General features: G+C 36.2%; 2 protein-coding genes and 1 long non-coding RNA gene across 4 annotated transcripts in view; 1 reads left to right on the top strand and 2 right to left on the bottom strand.

Annotated features, from left to right (window-relative positions):
* Window positions 1-365: 365 nt before the first annotated feature.
* Window positions 366-1,644, bottom strand: LOC148995708 (uncharacterized). The gene is made up of 2 exons (XR_016147009.1): window positions 1,390-1,644; window positions 366-1,168 (listed from the first exon to the last, which is right to left on the bottom strand). It is a non-coding gene; the product is annotated as an uncharacterized LOC148995708 (long non-coding RNA).
* A 6,494-nt stretch (window positions 1,645-8,138) lies between these two features.
* Window positions 8,139-17,219, top strand: part of LOC120493264 (uncharacterized) — a 56,225-nt gene continuing 47,144 nt past the window's right edge. Inside the window, exon 1 of the mRNA XM_089120743.1 lies at window positions 8,139-8,197. The gene's annotated coding sequence lies outside the window, so the exon portion shown is untranslated. The remainder of the gene's footprint in view (window positions 8,198-17,219) is intronic.
* Window positions 12,281-16,297, bottom strand: LOC120486637 (uncharacterized). 2 transcript variants are annotated; one of them, XM_089121670.1, is made up of 3 exons: window positions 16,146-16,297; window positions 15,552-15,881; window positions 12,281-12,927 (listed from the first exon to the last, which is right to left on the bottom strand). In XM_089121670.1, exons 1-3 carry the CDS (start codon window positions 16,192-16,194, stop codon window positions 12,764-12,766), a joined length of 543 nt encoding a protein of 180 aa, XP_088977796.1. In that variant the 5' UTR covers window positions 16,195-16,297; the 3' UTR covers window positions 12,281-12,763. The 2 variants fall into 2 exon arrangements, 1 of the variants encoding a protein (XP_088977796.1); XR_016146921.1 differs by lacking the exons at window positions 15,552-15,881; window positions 16,146-16,297 and adding an exon at window positions 13,105-14,243.

The following is a 17,219-nucleotide window of genomic DNA, read 5'->3' as shown; positions in this document are numbered from 1 at the left end:
AGTAGGTACACACTTAGATTAATAAATCATCAAATAAATCATCCACTGTATGAATGAATTTACCATTTAAAGATGAAGATAAAAATGGCTTACCGTGGATAATTATTTTTCGTTTATCAAAGCATCATTTGGTTGTAGTATCTTTAATATGAAGAATGATAATTGTGAATCTTGGCACCGTTTAGCCTGTAAGAATATGTTGTTCCCCTAGAGGTCAAATCATGTCATAGTTTAATTTTTGAGTGTGTTTACAGCTCGCACATCTAACAGTTGAAGTGAAGTGGAAACTGTAGACATCACTTACGTTTAAGATATAGAAACATACACAGAAACACAATATTCTGACTTGATATGTTCGATGAATAAACTTTTTTTAATGCTTTATTATCAACAAATAGCACAAGAATAACTTCCATACATCAGAAAAACAGATCACATGATTCACAATACAATATATATGACAAAACAAAGAGAAAAGGAAAAGAGAAAAAAATAAAAGAAGAAAACAACAGTTAGGGTCTAAATCTACTGTTTAGCATAAATATATTTTCATATGAAAATTTAAAATGATAACATATTACTGTATACCGGACACACATTTCCAATGGAGGGACAGAAAGCTTTCGGACTAAATCTAAAATATCTTAAACTGTCCTGAAGATGAACGGAGGTCTGACGGGCTTGGGACGACATGAAGAAGAGTTATTAATGACATCATTTTTGGGTGAACTAAACCTTTAAATTAAACAATTAATTTATTTCTGATAACAGCAAAAAGAAAAAGAAAAAAAATCTTTCCCCCAGAATGTATTTGACCACCGTTTATTTTTTAATATTAAACTGATCAAAAATACATTTATCATGTTGCATAAGATTTTCATTTCAATACTATCTGTGAATATAGATTTCTAAATCTTTCCAAAATAAGCTTAAGTAGATAAAGTGATAAAAACAGAAAAATTTTGACTTTAAATCTTTCTAAAACATGATTAACTGGATAGATTCAATGTTTTCTGCTCTGTTTTCTCTTGTCATCCTCTTGCAGCTCTGACGTCATTGACCAGAAGAACAGCGGCAGCCGCAGAAGCCACGCCCATCAGCGCTGTGACGACCAATCGCAGCGCAGCTTCAACAGAATCACAACAGGGGGCGTGGCCTTCTGGAGAATCTAATGAAACAACGGTAACATTTTCAACAAGCTGATTTTATTCTCTGTCAGGAACTCGAACTTCCTAAAAACTCAAACCTTTTGTTTTGAATAACATGAGTAAGTTAGTTTCATTTTTAGAATAATATTTATTTAATGCATTCCTGGCATTGAGCAAAAAGCTCATATGACCCCTGAGGTACCTGCAGTCTGACAGAGTTCAGTGATGTTATTATGCTCACATTTTGGCGATGATGATGATTCGGATGTGGATACTCTGCTTGTAACAGGATCAGGCATAGTAGTAGTAGCTAAAACAAAAAATCCAAACATTTTTATTGCAATATCAGTCACAGTCATTCAAAGCTGACAGTCCTGATCTTCTTGAGGAGACATCGTCTAAATGTTAAAGTGGATTGTGGGCTTTCACAATGGGCCACAGTGTGTGTGTGCAAAGACATTTGTTCACACACACACATACATAGTAGTCTACTTAATATAGGTGACTTTGAGCTTGTCTTTTTAACAAGTCATTTATAAATTTGGGCAGTCTTGTTATATTGATGGGGGAAACAAAGCTTTTTGAAATCCATTGAACCAATTATTTTGCAAATTGATTCTGTTTTCAAGCGCTCGCAGAATGTGAAGAGTGTATTGCGATGCTGGGTCTAATTAATAATTATGGATTATTATAAATGTCACAGCACTAGGCAGGACGATTAGTGATGGATGCAGATGCATATTATGTAAATTAATGTGTGTTAACAAACAATAAAACAGACGTCACAGGGTTAAATGTATGACATCATAAAATGAACACGCATAAATAGTTTTATATCATTTGAAATGGCAGGGAAGAATCCAAGTGCAATCATTTGCGTTATTTTAATGTTATGTTTTAATGAGTGTGTTTCTTTACTTGATGTTGAGATGGTGATATTATGAGCTTGCCCACATATTTACAGCTCAGCTTTTACAGCAGATTTACTACACAAACGGAAAATCGTGACCTAAATATTATATTAATTTACAATAAACAATCCTAAAATTCATCATTTATTTTTGAGATTTCAATTTAAATGAACTGCTTTCTAGAAAACACTAAAAACGAATGTTTTGGCATAATAACTCTTGTTAGATTGGTGTTGTCTGATGAAGTTCAGGAGAAGCATTGCAAGCAAATAAGATCACATTGAGTCCTATTTACTCATATTATTATTAAAAATACTGTACATATGTTAATTATCTGTAAATGTTTATTTTGACTAAACCTATCTGGGTCTTTATGCTTTTTAATATTTGTTATTCTTAAATGTTATTATGTTTTGTTATATTTATATGTGTTGAAAAACACCTGGCAATAAATGGAGTAATTCCAATCGGGTTCATCGGTGCTCGGCCCTAAAAAGATCTTTCTCATTATTCAATAAAAAAATGTTTTAGCTATCGCAACATCACATACATCATTAGTAATAAAACATGAAAACAGTGTATAAAATGGATGATATTAAAGAAGAAAATGAATTATTATGGTTGTGAACACTAGATGGCGCAATACACCAGATTAATCTAATGAACCTTTTCCAGTTCAGAGAGAGAGAGAGAGAGAGAGAGAGAGAAGAGTGAAGACCCTGAATTCATTAAATCTATAAAAGATGTTGACTTAATTATATTGACAGAAACATGGTGTAAAAATAATTCACTCATTCACTGTCCCCCAGGATATAATGAAATCATGGTGCCCTCTATAAAATTTAAAAACATCCGTACGGGCAGAACATCGGGGGGGATCTTGGTGTGGTACAAAGAAGATCTATGCAGTCAAATCTCAACAGTAAAACAGGGTAAATCCCATATTTGGTTGAGAATTGATCAAACCCTTGGCATTACTGATAGAGATCTCTATCTATGTGCAATATATATACCCCCAGTTGATTCTCCTTATTTTGAAGAAGATATTTTTGATACTCTCCATTCAGAAACCGCCTACTTCCAGGCCCAGGGAAATGTTCTTCTAACTGGTGATCTAAATGCACGAACAGGAATTGAACCTGATGTCATCGACCCACAGAACCACAAACATGTATTTGATCAGGCCCCCCTGTTTAACACACCAACCCTCACCCATCGGAACAACCTCGATTGTGAAATTAATCAAAGTGGCAGGGAGATAGTGCATCTCTGTCGGGCTTTAGGCCTGTACATAGTTAATGGTAGGTTCAGAGGGGACTCTTTAGGGAGATTCACCTACTCCTCAGCTCATGGATCTAGTGTAGTAGACTATGCAATCACTGACATGGACCCCTCAACTATCAGTGCATTCACTGTCAGACAACAATCCCCACTTTCAGACCACAACCAAATAAATCTGTTCTTTAAACTCCCAGATCAATCAAACTCCCAGATCAAATTAAATCCCAAAACAAAAGAACCCAGTAAGCTGTATGAGTTAAATCCTGGCTACAGATGGGCCACAGACAGTGGAGACAAACTCATCATGGCCTTCAAATCACCTGATCTGATGAATGACATCTCCATATATGACCAAACTCAATATGTCCCTACCAAAAACGGTATAAACAAGGCGACTGATGACATCAACACGATATTCCATAAGGCAGCCATCAGAGCTGACCTCATAAAACAGAAACATAAGCCTATTAGAAGACAAAATGTTGAGAAATGGTTTGATAAAGAATGCAAGACCATCAGAAAAGACCTTAGAAATATAGCAAATGAAAAACACCGCCAACCAAACAACCCGGCCTTACGCATTCGATACAATGACATTTTAAATAAATACAAATGTACAATTAGGAACAAAAAACAAAATTATACCCACAGGAAACTTGAAGACATTGAAAACGCCATTAATCAAGATCAATTCTGGAATATGTGGAACAAGTTCAACACAAAACCACAACAAGCATTACCCATTCAAAATGGTGATATCTGGAAAACACGTTTTGAAAACCTTTACAAATACATACCAATTAAACAAATTAGACCAGAACAAAATTTTGTAAAAGAAAAACTCCAAATATTAGAACAGACAATTAAAGACAACCAAAACCCTCTCGATTCTCCAATTACTTGGGAAGAATTGATCACACAGACAAAATCTCTCCAGCCGAGGAAAGCTTGTGGTCCAGACAACATTAAAAACGAGATGCTGAAATGCAGCACCCCAGAGATGCAGGCTGCAATGTTAAAGCTGTTCAATATTGTTCTACAGTCAGGATGTTTTCCTGACATCTGGTGCAAAGGGCTCATTTCCCCCATTCATAAGAGTGGGGACAAATCAGACCCTAATAACTACCGTGGCATCTCTGTCAGCAGCTGTCTAGGCAAATTATTCTGCAGCATTCTCAATAAAAGAATGCTAGATTTCATTGAGGAACACTCCATCTTAAGTAAAAGCCAGATTGGTTTCCTCCCAAAACACCGCACCACTGATCATATATATACCTTACACACATTAATTAATAAACATGTACACCAAACTAAAAATGGTAAAATATTCTCTTGTTTCATTGATTTCAGAAAAGCTTTTGATTCTATTTGGCATGAAGGTCTCTTTTACAGACTTCTAAAATGTGGTATAGGGGGCAAAATGTATGATCTAGTTAAATCTATGTATTTAGAAAATATGTGCGCTATTAAAATTGGCAACAAACAAACTGATTTCTTCACCCAAAGAAGAGGTGTTCGGCAGGGTTGCAATTTAGTCCAACATTATTTAATATATACATCAATGAGCTTGCTGTTGAGTTAGATCAATGTGCTGCTCCTGGCCTCACCCTTCTAGATCGAGAGGTGAAGTCCCTGTTTTATGCTGACGATCTCGTTCTACTGTCTCCTACTAAACAAGGATTACAGCAACAGCTAGACATCGTAGAAAAGTACTGTCAGAACTGGGCTCTGGCTGTAAATATGAAGAAAACTAATATCATGATCTTCCAAAAACGCCCAAGATGTCAGGAGAACAAACATCAATTCACCATCAATAATGATGTCATTGAACACAGCATGAGCTATACCTACCTTGGTATAACCATATCAGCATCAGGGAGTTTCAACATGGCAGTGAATGAACTAAAAGAAAAAGCTCGAAGAGCTATACATGCAATTAAGAGAAAATTCTATAACTTCCAAATTCCAATTAAAATCTGGCTTAAAATATTTGACAGTGTCATCCAGCCCATTGCGCTATATGGTAGTGAAATATGGGGTCCACTCAGTCATCAGAGCTATACCCGTTGGGACAAACACCCAACAGAATCTCTTCATGCAGAATTTTGCAGATACATTCTACACGTACACAGAAACACACCAACAAATGCATGCAGAGCAGAATTAGGCAGATACCCCCTGATAATTAACATCCAAAAGAGAACACTCAACTTTTTTAACCACCTGAAATCCAGCCCCCAAAACACACTTCACTCCAAGGCCCTCCGAACCCAGGAGCTGAGCCCAGAAAAGAGTCCCCTATGTCAACTGGTACTAAGACAAACTGCCCCACATCAGAGACAGTCTGAGCAGCCTCAGAACAACACTGCCGTCCAAACACCAATCAGAGTCAAGCAAATCATAACACAATGCAAAGAAACCTATCTGGAACATTGGAAAGAAGAAACTAAAAGCCAAAGTAGACTAGAATGTTATCTGACCCTAAAAAGAGAATATAAATTAGCAGAATATCTCTCTACTGTCAGAGATAGAAAGCAGAGACAGATCCTAACCAGGTACAGGCTCAGTGATCACAAACTGGCAATTGAAACAGGAAGACACAAAAAATTGTGGCAACCAAAAGAAAACAGAACGTGTGATCACTGTTTGACAGGTGAGGTTGAGACGGAGATGCACTTTCTCCTAAAATGTGAAGCGTTCAAAGACACAAGGGACCTTTACTTTAACAAATTTAACTATATAATCCCAAATTTCATAGACCTGGATGACATTTCTAAGTTAAACTTTCTCCTGGGAGAAGGAGACAAAACTTATCTTGCTGCCCAATATATTCAAACATGCCACAACCTGAGGGGCAGTGAATGAGTGATCGACACACACACACACACACACACACACACACACACACACACACACACACACACACACACACACACACACACACACACACACAGATATATCCAAATATTGTGTTAAGTGTTTATGTATGTATATGTGCATGTATGTGTATATATATATATATATATATGTGTGTGTGTATGTATATGTATATATATGTGTATAGAGTATTTGTTGTATATGCTTTGGCAACATTGTTTGAAAAACTTTCATGCCAATAAAGCCCCTTTGAATTGAATTGAATTGAAATTGAATTGAGAGAGAGAGAGAGAGAGAGAGAGAGAGAGAGAGCACTGGTTCTCAAAGCTTATTTCACAATCACTACATTTACATCACATTTATGCTTTTAGCAGATGTTTTATCCAAAGTGGATTACAAAAGAGGACCAAATACATTCATCAAAGAGCCAACAATCGTTGCAGTTCATAATGCGGTTTATTAGATAACTACAGAGATAAACAAGAAGAAGTTTAGGCAAGCTTGTGTCCTGTGTGCTCTTTCTGTGAGATATTCTCTCCAGATTAGTTATAGTTGTTTTGTTTTATCTCATATTGTGCAAACATCCTCTCCAGACATCACTTTAACTACTACTGTATCAATCCCTGACCAGAGCTCAAAGAACCGTCCATATCAACAGCGGCTCGCGTTTTAGCTGGTTAGCCTTAAAAAAGACCATTTCACCCTTATAAAGCATCTCTTTCCATTAATGCCTATAGAAAAGTAACGTTAATAGTGTAAGATAATCATGTTTTTCTCAGTCTGCTGAAGGAAGTGTTAATAGAGCATCAGTCACATGACATGATGATGGCATTAGGGTTTATGAAACACGCTAGCGGCTGCAACAAAGCTTCTTCCCAGCAAACACAGAACGTTCCCGAATGGTCCCATGAGGTTTTTTTTGTGGGGGGGAACCAAACAAGAACGTTATAGGAACGTTCCATGTAAGTTATAGGTTCCATTTTTATAACGTAAGGAGAATGTTCCGGGAACGTTCCCTTAACCTTAAGGGAAAAGTAGGAACGTTCTGGGATCCAAAAACTAACGTTCCCAGACAACGCATTCTCACCCCAAGGCGTCACCTTTGACCATGCTTCAATATTTGACGTTTTAGGCGCCCTTTAGCGTCACTTACATGACGCGATCCTACGGCGTCATCTAACTGACGCTAAAGGGCGCCTAAAGTGTCAGATATTGTAGCATCTCCAAATGCTTCCCAAGGCGTCAGTTAAGTGACGCCTTGGGGGTGAGAATGGGCTGTCCCAGAACCAAAATTTGTTTGCTGGGTCATCATGTCTGACATCTTATAAATCTCAATAAATCCACACATCAGTTAATGAATGTTAATATAATCAGCGCTGCTGTACCTGCACATGAATGACAGAATTGTCATTCTTTTGTCAGAGATTTTGTTCAGTAATTTGTCTCTGTACAGGCCGCCATGCTAGATTTGAGTTGAATGACATCTCTGGAGATTTTACTTTGTTTTAGAAGTTATCAGTGTGATCACTGAAATGATCTCTTCATGTATTCTCTAATGTCTGCAGTGCTTGCTCATTTAGCCCGACTTCCAGAAATGAAATATGGACTTGTTTTGTGTCAGTTTTTACAAAAATCAGACTGAAACTTATCAAAGATATGAGAATCCAAAACATTATTTATTAAAGCATTATGCAAAATGAGGAAACACCATCCCTCCGTGCAGATAAAGGTGTCCCGCTCATAACTTAAGGCCGAATGATTTCCATGATGCAAAGGGATTCCCAGAATCAGTCATTCAAATGGGATTTACTTAAAACAGATGTCAAGTAAAACACACAAACTGATGTATGTGTAGCCAGTGAGAGGCCAGGAGTGTTTTTGAGCTGGCACCTGAAAGGAGGCCTATAGAGGAGGTCCAATTTTTTGTCTAGACCAAGATGGCAGCACATCCTCGTGTGTTGGTGCACAGATTCGGTCTGGGTGAGTGTTAAGCGAATATTGGCTGTTTGGTTTTATATTACAAAGCTTTTATTCACTGAATTAGATGTTTTAAATGCAGACACAAACTCTGTGATGTACACGTCCATGTTTGTTTGTGTGTGAGCATGATCTAGCAGATGGACTAGAAAAACAGATATTGTTTTGTTTCATATTTATGAAGCCTTGTTTTACTAAATTAGGGAAATGTTTCTAATGCAGACGCAAACATTGTGGATTTGTAGGCCGGTTGGCACGTCCGTTCCTATTTTAATCTTGGAAATTTGAGGATTTTATACAGTGTTTGTGAGCGTCTTGATTTATTTTTCTAATGAGATTGTAAAAAGTACGGTTTGTGGTTATTGTTGGGTATTGTTAATTGTGTTTTTGTATTAGGTTTAGTTGATCGCTGTTCCTCTTGTGTTTTAGTTTGATTCCTCGGCTAGCCAGTACCATGTGCGCGCTGTATGCCTCCAGCACAATCAATGCGGTATATGCATGTGAATCGGATTGGCAAGTAGGGAGTTTTGAAAATTTTTTTTTAGTTAAGTTAAAGGGATACTCCACTTTTTTTTGAAAATAGGCTCATTTTACAACTCCCTCAGTGTTAAACTGTTGAGTTTTACCGTTTTCGAATCCATTCAGCCGATTTTCTGATATTTAGAAGAATATCAGTGAACAGACAGTTTCTGGTCTCATTGACTCCCATAGTATATTTTTTTCCTATGGTATTCAATGAGACCAGAAACTGCCTGGTTATTGATATTCTTCGAAATATCAGAAAATCGTCTGAATGGATTCGAAAACGGTAAAACTCAATTGTTTAACTCTGGGGGAGTTGTAAAATGAGCCTATTTCCAAAAAAAAGTGGAGTATCCCTTTAAGATTACGTATTCTAAAACTTAAATACTTATTTTGAACCGTATTAAATTAGATTTTCTTTTTTTAAGGAAATATGAGTAGTGCCCTTAACATTTGTTTTACTAGTAAATACTAGGATACAGAAGCACGTCTGTAATTGTGACTCACCACCATATACAGTAACATTGAATCTGATTGCGGTCCTTCCCCCGCGGCGATTGATGGTCACATTATAAAGTCCAGAGTCTGTGGTTGTGGTGTTTGTGATGGTCAGAGATCCAGTTTCATGATCCAGCTTCAGTCTGTCTCTGAATCTCCCATCAGGACCATCATATGTGGAGGAGATTCCAGCATCTTTATCGATTTCAGCTATTTTAGTATTTAAAGGTTCAAACATCCATGTTATCAGATCTCTTTCCTTTATTCGAGTAACACCAGATTCTAGAGTGACTGAATCTCCCTTCATCACTGAAATGATCTTCACTGCACCATCAGCAAACACTGGAGAACACAGACAGTTTCTCAGTCACACGATGAAGTTCTCGTTACAGTAAAATAAATATCTTAACATTGGTTTAATCAAGCTTCAACTTTAAGCTTGTAGGTTTGAAATGATCCCAAACTTTAGTTTTGGCTTTGGAGTTGGTAGATGCTTTAAAATAAAAGTGAGTATTTAAGCTTTGGCTCTTGCTGAACTTCAACATCAGAAGTGAAATCATGTATTACAAGGCAAAATACGACAGCGGTGACAGATCTGTTTTAGGTTCATTTAACTAGACATCAGCATCTCGGGCTTTAACAACATACATTTAAAGTTTTGTGAGGCCGATCATCAGTCATGGTCTTATATAGTGTAAATGAACACCGTTTGTGTTTGATGCCCAAAAATCTATTTATTGAATCAAAACACAGATCTCTTTATTTTTTATTTTTCACTATCAGGCCAACGTTTCAAAACTCTAAAATTACAACAAACTATTTCTTCTGTTATTCTGTTATAGACCATTTCACAAGATGTAAACAACACTGGTCCAGAAACACTTCCTGTTTCAGTTTGTAACTGTTTTCTTTATTTCACATGTAAAGAAAACATCTTAAAGATGTTTGTTTAACTTTTTGATTCAGTTTTAAATGTTCTGTTGGTTGTATTTTATCCCAGCTTTTATGTAGTGTTAAAAAACTGAAACAGGAAGTGCTTCTGGACCAGTGTTGTTTACATCTTGTGAAATGGTCTCTATTTCTCAAATGTATATTATCAACACATGAGCTATCAGTGTTCATCAAAACACAATATAATGATCTTTCAGATTGTCATTTATAATGATCAGTTATTATAGTAATCAAAGAAAGACACTTGTTGACTGAATTTCTAGAGGAACTGAATGAACAGTATTACAGTTCAGTCCCATTACAAACACACATACTGTACATTACCTGATCTAATAAATCATAGCAAGTTATCCTGCATTATACAATAAGCTTTGGAAAGTAGAATAGTGCATTTTCGTTTAAGATTTATGCCCTTTCTGCTTTGAAATTCTGATGGGACAGAATCCTGTTATTTCTATTGCAGAACTTTCAGATGGAAACAGCCGAGGGACTTTTATAACACTAAGACTTCAGATTTCATTCATTACAGTAAGATGCCAGTAGAAAACTACGCAAACACAGAGATATCTTAGTTTGATTCATGATTCTACTTGAAACTATATATATATATATATATATATATATATATATATATATATATATATATATATATATTAAACAAAATAAAAGTTTTGAACTTACCAACCAGACGCCAAAAGCACAAACAGCAGAAAACAAACGAGTGAAACATTTTCTTCCTCAGTTCAGAAAAGGGGAAATGTTTAAAGTCCTGTAGAGAGTCTACTGAGGTGAAAACTGCTTCAGTCTGTGTTAATATGTGTGTGTGTGTGTGTGTGTGTGTGTGTGTGTGTGTGTGTGTGTGTGTGTGTGTGTGTGTGTGTGTGTGTGTGTGTGTGTGTGTGTGTGTGTGTGTTAGGGGTGGAACTTCAATTTACTCTCTTGGTTTATGACCACTCACACTACTGTTTGGACTACATTAATTTATTAATCTCATTTACTTCTAAATTTCAGCATTAACCAGAAATAGAATTTAATCTAATCTGCAGTTACAACAACAAATAAATAAATGTATTTCTCTGAAAATATTGTGTAAATGTGGTGGTAAAAGTATCATGACTTAAAAGTTGGACCAGTTAAAAAAACAGGATCATGAGTCTGTCCTAACAATGATTGGAGAAGTTATAGTTCAGTTTTCTATTCAAAATAAATGAAGCTGAATTTTTGGATGAGTTCTCTACGTTTCTCTAAAAACCTTGAATTGATTATTTTATATATTATTTGATTATTATTGATTATTACATTAAGCAAAATTAATGTTGAATCACTGTTACTCCGTCGATGAAAACATGATGTTATTAATGTTGATGGCAATGATATTGGAACAACATTGAGTTATCTTTATGATTGATTAAGCATTGATATTTGGTTTACCGGGCGATCGTTGAATGTGTTAAAGTCATTGGTTTATAGTTGACCGGGAAATATGATTGAAAATCAATAGATTTTTGGTTGACCGGGAGATCAACGGGTGTTTAACCAACGTACACCGGACCCACTGCTCATTTCTGGACCCTTGGCACCAGCATAAAGGTAAGCTTGCTTAATGTTTGAAATGAATGTACCAAATCAAACACTGTCAGGCTGTTCGTTAACATGATGGTTGGTGTAGCAACGCAGACGCAGTGATAAATAGATTTTTGTTGTACCACTGTGTCAAAATTAGCTGACGCCTGTAATTTAAATGGTTCAATTATTGCAATGTAATTGAACTTTAAACACAATTACGCACTAGCAAATCTTCCCCTTATCTCGTTTTCTTAAAAACACTTAATTTTAACATGTATGCTCTCTTAATGCAACCATATGCAAAGCATGCTGGGAACTAACAAGCACCACCCAGTTTCAGTTAATGCAGCACAAATCATTCATGTAATCCAACACAAACGGATTAAGTAAACTTAAATGTTTTATATATTTAAAGGGATAATCCACTTTTTTTGGAATTTCGCTTTTTTTTTTTTTTCCACTTTTTCCATGGAAGTCAATGACCAGAAACTGTCTGGTTACTGATATTCTTCTAAATATCAGAAAATCGGCTGAATGGGTGATGGGATACTCTCTTGCCCTGTTTTTATTCATTTAAATGACAAATAAATAACAAAAAAAGGCCATATCTGTATGAGAACAAGCTTTACACTTCAAGCTGTAACCAATAAAAATGTGATTTTATTCATTGGTCATTCAATCTGAATCTGAATTGATATTTTATTCTTATCATGGCAACACTTTTATACTGTAGGCATATGAAGCATATTCTCAGCTTTATATCAGGTAATATTCAGTTCAGTGATTTATTCGTGTTTACAGTTGCTGCATACATTCATGAAAGGAAATTAAAATAGCAACATGCATTAAGAATTTAAAACAGTGCAATTAACAAAAAAAAATAATATTAATGAATTAAAAAAATTAATTAAATTAAAGAATATTCATAGTATTAGCCTCAAAGTGAGTCAAAATTATTTTTACTATCACTAAACAATTAAACCACACATATTTTCATCTTTACCATTGAAAATCCAATATATGCCACAATTTTTATGATATCTCTTCTTTTTTCTCCGTTTTAGCTCTTGTAGATCTGATGTCATTGACCAGAAGAACAACAGCAGCGGCGGCGGCCACGCCCATCAGCGCAGTGACGACCAATCGCAGCACAGGTTCAACAGAATCACAACGGGGGGCGTGGCTTTCTGGAGGAACTAATGAAACAAATGATAAATTAAGTTGAGATTTTCAACAAACGTACTTTAGTCTTTCATGAATTTGAAAATAATTAAGAACAGTTTTAAAACAAAACATGAGATGACAGAAGCCCATTCATCATTTCTGACATCTTATAAATCTCGATGATATTCTCGATGAGAGTGGTGGTGTACCTGCACATGTGTGTCTGCAGAGTGTGTTGATGTCCAGATGTGTGGTCTGGTTGCTGATGGGATTGTTCAGCACACAGCTGTAGGTGTTTTTATCCTGATATTCCACCTCCAGAGGTAGAGAGAGACTGACTTCTTGTTACCGGCTGCTCACCGCTTAGGAGTTTTACCGCCCCCTACCGTATAAGATGATAATAAGGCATACTGCCGTTTTTTGAGAAGATTAAAGGCTTTTAAGTGCACCTTGTAGTGCGGAAAATACGCTAATTGAAAAGCGTATGTACAGCGCGCATCTTCCTCTGCTTGTAAATAGAAAGTTTTACACTTCCAGCTATATCAGCACATCATCTTATACGGTAGGGGGCGGTAAAACTCCTAAGCGGTGAGCAGCCGGTAACAAGTCGAAGGAGATCGTCCTCGTCTCAGTTCTCGCGCATGTCCCCATAAGGAAGTAAAGGAATAGTCAAATAAAGCCGTTATTTATGTTGTTTTTTTTCGCACAAAAAATAGTCTCGTCACTTGATAAACTTATAGTTGAGCCGCTGTAGTCACATGGAATATTTAAACCTTTTCTTTAATGACTTTCTGGGCCGTCAAGAGCCAGTCCCTTAGGAAGCCAATGGAAGAGTGATCCAGCTCTCAGATTCAATCAAAAATATCTTTATTTGTGTTCCGAAGATGAACGAAGGTCTTACGGGGTTGGAACAGCATGGGGGTGAGTAATTAATGACTTAATTTTCATTTTTGGGTGAACTAACCCTTTAACTTTAGATTTTGTTTGACTTTTATCCGAGTTATACCTGCCAGATGAACAAAGAAAAAAGTGATCTAAAGGTGTTGGTTATAGGGAAGAATCCAAGTGCAATCATTTGCGTTATTTTAATGTTATGGTGAGTGTGTGTGTTTTTTTTACTTAAACTTTACATGTTGAGATGTTGGAGCCCGATCTCATGAAAGTTCGTATGATCGTATCTATAGCACAAATGTCATTTCTCGTGCCATTTATATGCCAAAAATAGTTTTTGCGTGTATATGGTACGCATTTTTCGTGTGCATACGATACGCACTTTATGGAGTATAATACGCACGACCTCCCCACTCCCCTCCCCCCTAATCCTACCCAAGGGGTTTTCAATGCGTAGCATCTGTAAATGTTTTGGGTTTTTATGCTTATTAATATTTGTTCTTCTTAAATGTTATTATGTTTTGTTATATTTATATGTGTTGAAAAACATCTGGCTATAAATGGAGTAATTCCAATCGGGTCCATCGGTGCTCGGCCCTAAAAAACTCTCTCATTATTCAATAAAAACATCAGTGGTCAACATCACTTTAACCACTACTGTATCAATCCCTGACCAGAGCTCAAAGAACCGCTGGTTAGCATAGCCTTAAAAAAGACCATTTTTCCCTTATAAAGCATTTCTTTACATTAATGCCTATAGAAAAGTAAAGTTTCTTGGAGGCTTTTAAAAGTGTAAGATAATCATGTTTTTCTCAGTCTGCTGAAGGAAGTGTTAATATAGAGCATCAGTCACATGACATGATGATGGCGTTAGTGTTTGTCATGAAACACGCTAGCGGCTGCAACAAAGCTTCTTACTCTTATGCTAATAGATCATGTTATTACTTGAACCATCACTTGTGCATGCATAAATTCTTACAATTATTCACTTGTTTTTGTCATTGACAAACCAACAGATGATGTTTTTTTAAAAAAGGATAACAAGAAAAGGGGAAACTTCTTAGAAAAAAAACGTCTAACAGTCGATAGTGCTGGAAATAACTTCTACTAAAATTTGCTTATATCTGCAAGGTCTTAGCTTTTATATGCAAATCATGGAAATATAGAGAGATGCATATGCAGCTGAACATCTTTTCTTTTCACATACACATAGTAAACTGATATACAGTATATCAATATTTCACATTCATGGATATCACAGAGAGGTTTGTCAGACATTAGCATTCTCAGTAAAACTGTTTCTCATATGAGGAAGTTAAATTGTCGCTCCTTCAACTCTCGTGATTCACAGAAACACACACTCACGCTATTCACAGCTCAAGACATGCAAACACTGAAGCACATTAACCACAAACGTCCAGTTAAAACACATTCTCATGCACACACTCTCTGACCAACAGCATTCATTTGAAGTGAGCTTTATGAGCTTTATGAGTTTTCAAATATTATGAATGTATGATTGACAGGTGTGAAAGAGACACATTATCCACACTAAAGTTAGGAGCTTTTCTCATGGTCAGTTTTCAGTGTTTTGAGAAGCAGATGGATTAATATTTTAAATGTAATTACAGTATCAGAGAGAAATTTCTAAGATCACAAATAATTTAAAACATTTTTGTTGTGTAGTATTGAGAAGAATTATGACAATAAAACGCCACTTCTGTAATACAGTATATAATAGAGAGAGCTGTGTTTCTCTACTCACCATAGACAGTAACAGTGAATCTGTATGTAGACGATGAGCTGCTGCCGCTGATCTCAACTTCATAAACTCCAGTATGATCAGTTGTGATGTTCATGATGGTCAGAGATCCAGTCTTCTTGTCCAGCTTCAGTCTGTTTCTGAATCTCCCATCAGGACCATCACGGATCGTATTGTTCACTCCATCAGTTCTAGCTATAGCTATAAGATTCCTGTTAGGTCCAAATGTCCACTTTATCCTATCACCTTTCTGTATTTCAGTGAGACCAGAGTTTAGAGAGACTGAATCTCCCTCCATCACTGACTTCAGTTCATCTGTACCAGCAAACACTCCTAAAGAACACACAGAAACAGTCTCTCACACACACTTTCAGTTGTTTTGGTGAAGCATTTACTGAAGTTTGAAGTGATTTTGAAGTTATTGAAAAAGATGAGAAGAGTGGAGAACAGTTACTGAACCTCGTCTTATATTGTACACTTTTATTTTAGTGTTAAGAGTTACACGAGTGAATTTGCAGTGAGGCGGAAGTGAAGTTCATTAGAGCGACTACATACACAATATGCAACTGTAAAAAATGATAAACTTGTCTAACTTACCAACCAGACAGCAACAGCACAAACAGCTGAAAGCAAATGAGTGAAACATTTTTAATAGTTCAGCGGTCTGAAAGAGTGTCAGTCAGTCTGAAAACGTGTGTGTGTGTGTGTGTGTGTCTGCAGTGAAGATGTGTAGAGAACAAGTGTCCACAATCTGAACTATTTGCTAACTTCCTCCAGACTGAATTAGGCCACGCCCCCTGTCTCCAAACACACGCCCTCTCTGAAACCCCGCCCCAATGTTGTGTTGTGTATTCTTCTGCATCGTTAGGCGATGTTTGTTTGTTTTTCAGATCAATTAAACATTAATCTCAGCAGTTGTTTCAATATTTCACATTCATAAATGCTTGTAGATTAATCTTTCATAAGTAACATTAATATTAAAATAAAAGACTCATAATCATGCAAAGAATAGTTTAAAATAAAATAATTGATTTATTTCATACTGTATAGCCTTTCATAATTTCTAGATCAGAAATCTGAATATGAATATATAAGGTCCAAGAGCCCAATCTGATTGGACACTGATCACCATTGTGGTGACTTCAAAACAAAAACAGTGGTGAACAATTACATTTCTTACATATTGACACACACTGAAGAAAAAAATATCCATGGCAGCACAGCGTGACAAACGTTTACCATTAATGAAAGTTAATTAATGACAGAATAACATGAGTAAACTACTTCCAGATGTTTACAGCACATTAGATGGAGCCGATATATCTCGGGAAGTTGAGTTCCTGGTCAAGAACACTAGATGGTGTTGTGGAAATGATTCTCTGTTATTCGAAAAGATAGGAGGAAGAAGACAAGTGGAAACCTTTTCAAAAGTCAAATTATCAAAAGTTTATTTTCTTGCAAGAAAACAAATCCAATCTTTTTTGGCGTTCAACATACAGAACAGTGTCTACATGTGAAGGCGAAGGCTAGTCCTTCTCATCATCCTTATATACCTGAAAAACCATGCAGGCTATATCTGGTTTTGCTACCGATTGTCTCGTACACCATCTAGCAAGGAGGCATGTTTGCGCTGCCCTTGACTATTCTTGTAGAGCGTATATTTAATTTGGA

The sequence above is a fragment of the Pimephales promelas genome, chromosome 2 (genome assembly GCF_988280905.1).
Source record: "Pimephales promelas chromosome 2, fPimPro1.hap1.1, whole genome shotgun sequence".
Lineage (NCBI taxonomy): Eukaryota > Metazoa > Chordata > Actinopteri > Cypriniformes > Leuciscidae > Pimephales > Pimephales promelas.
Note: the sequence above shows the minus strand (reverse complement) of the source record. Positions and strands in the feature narration are given on the sequence as shown.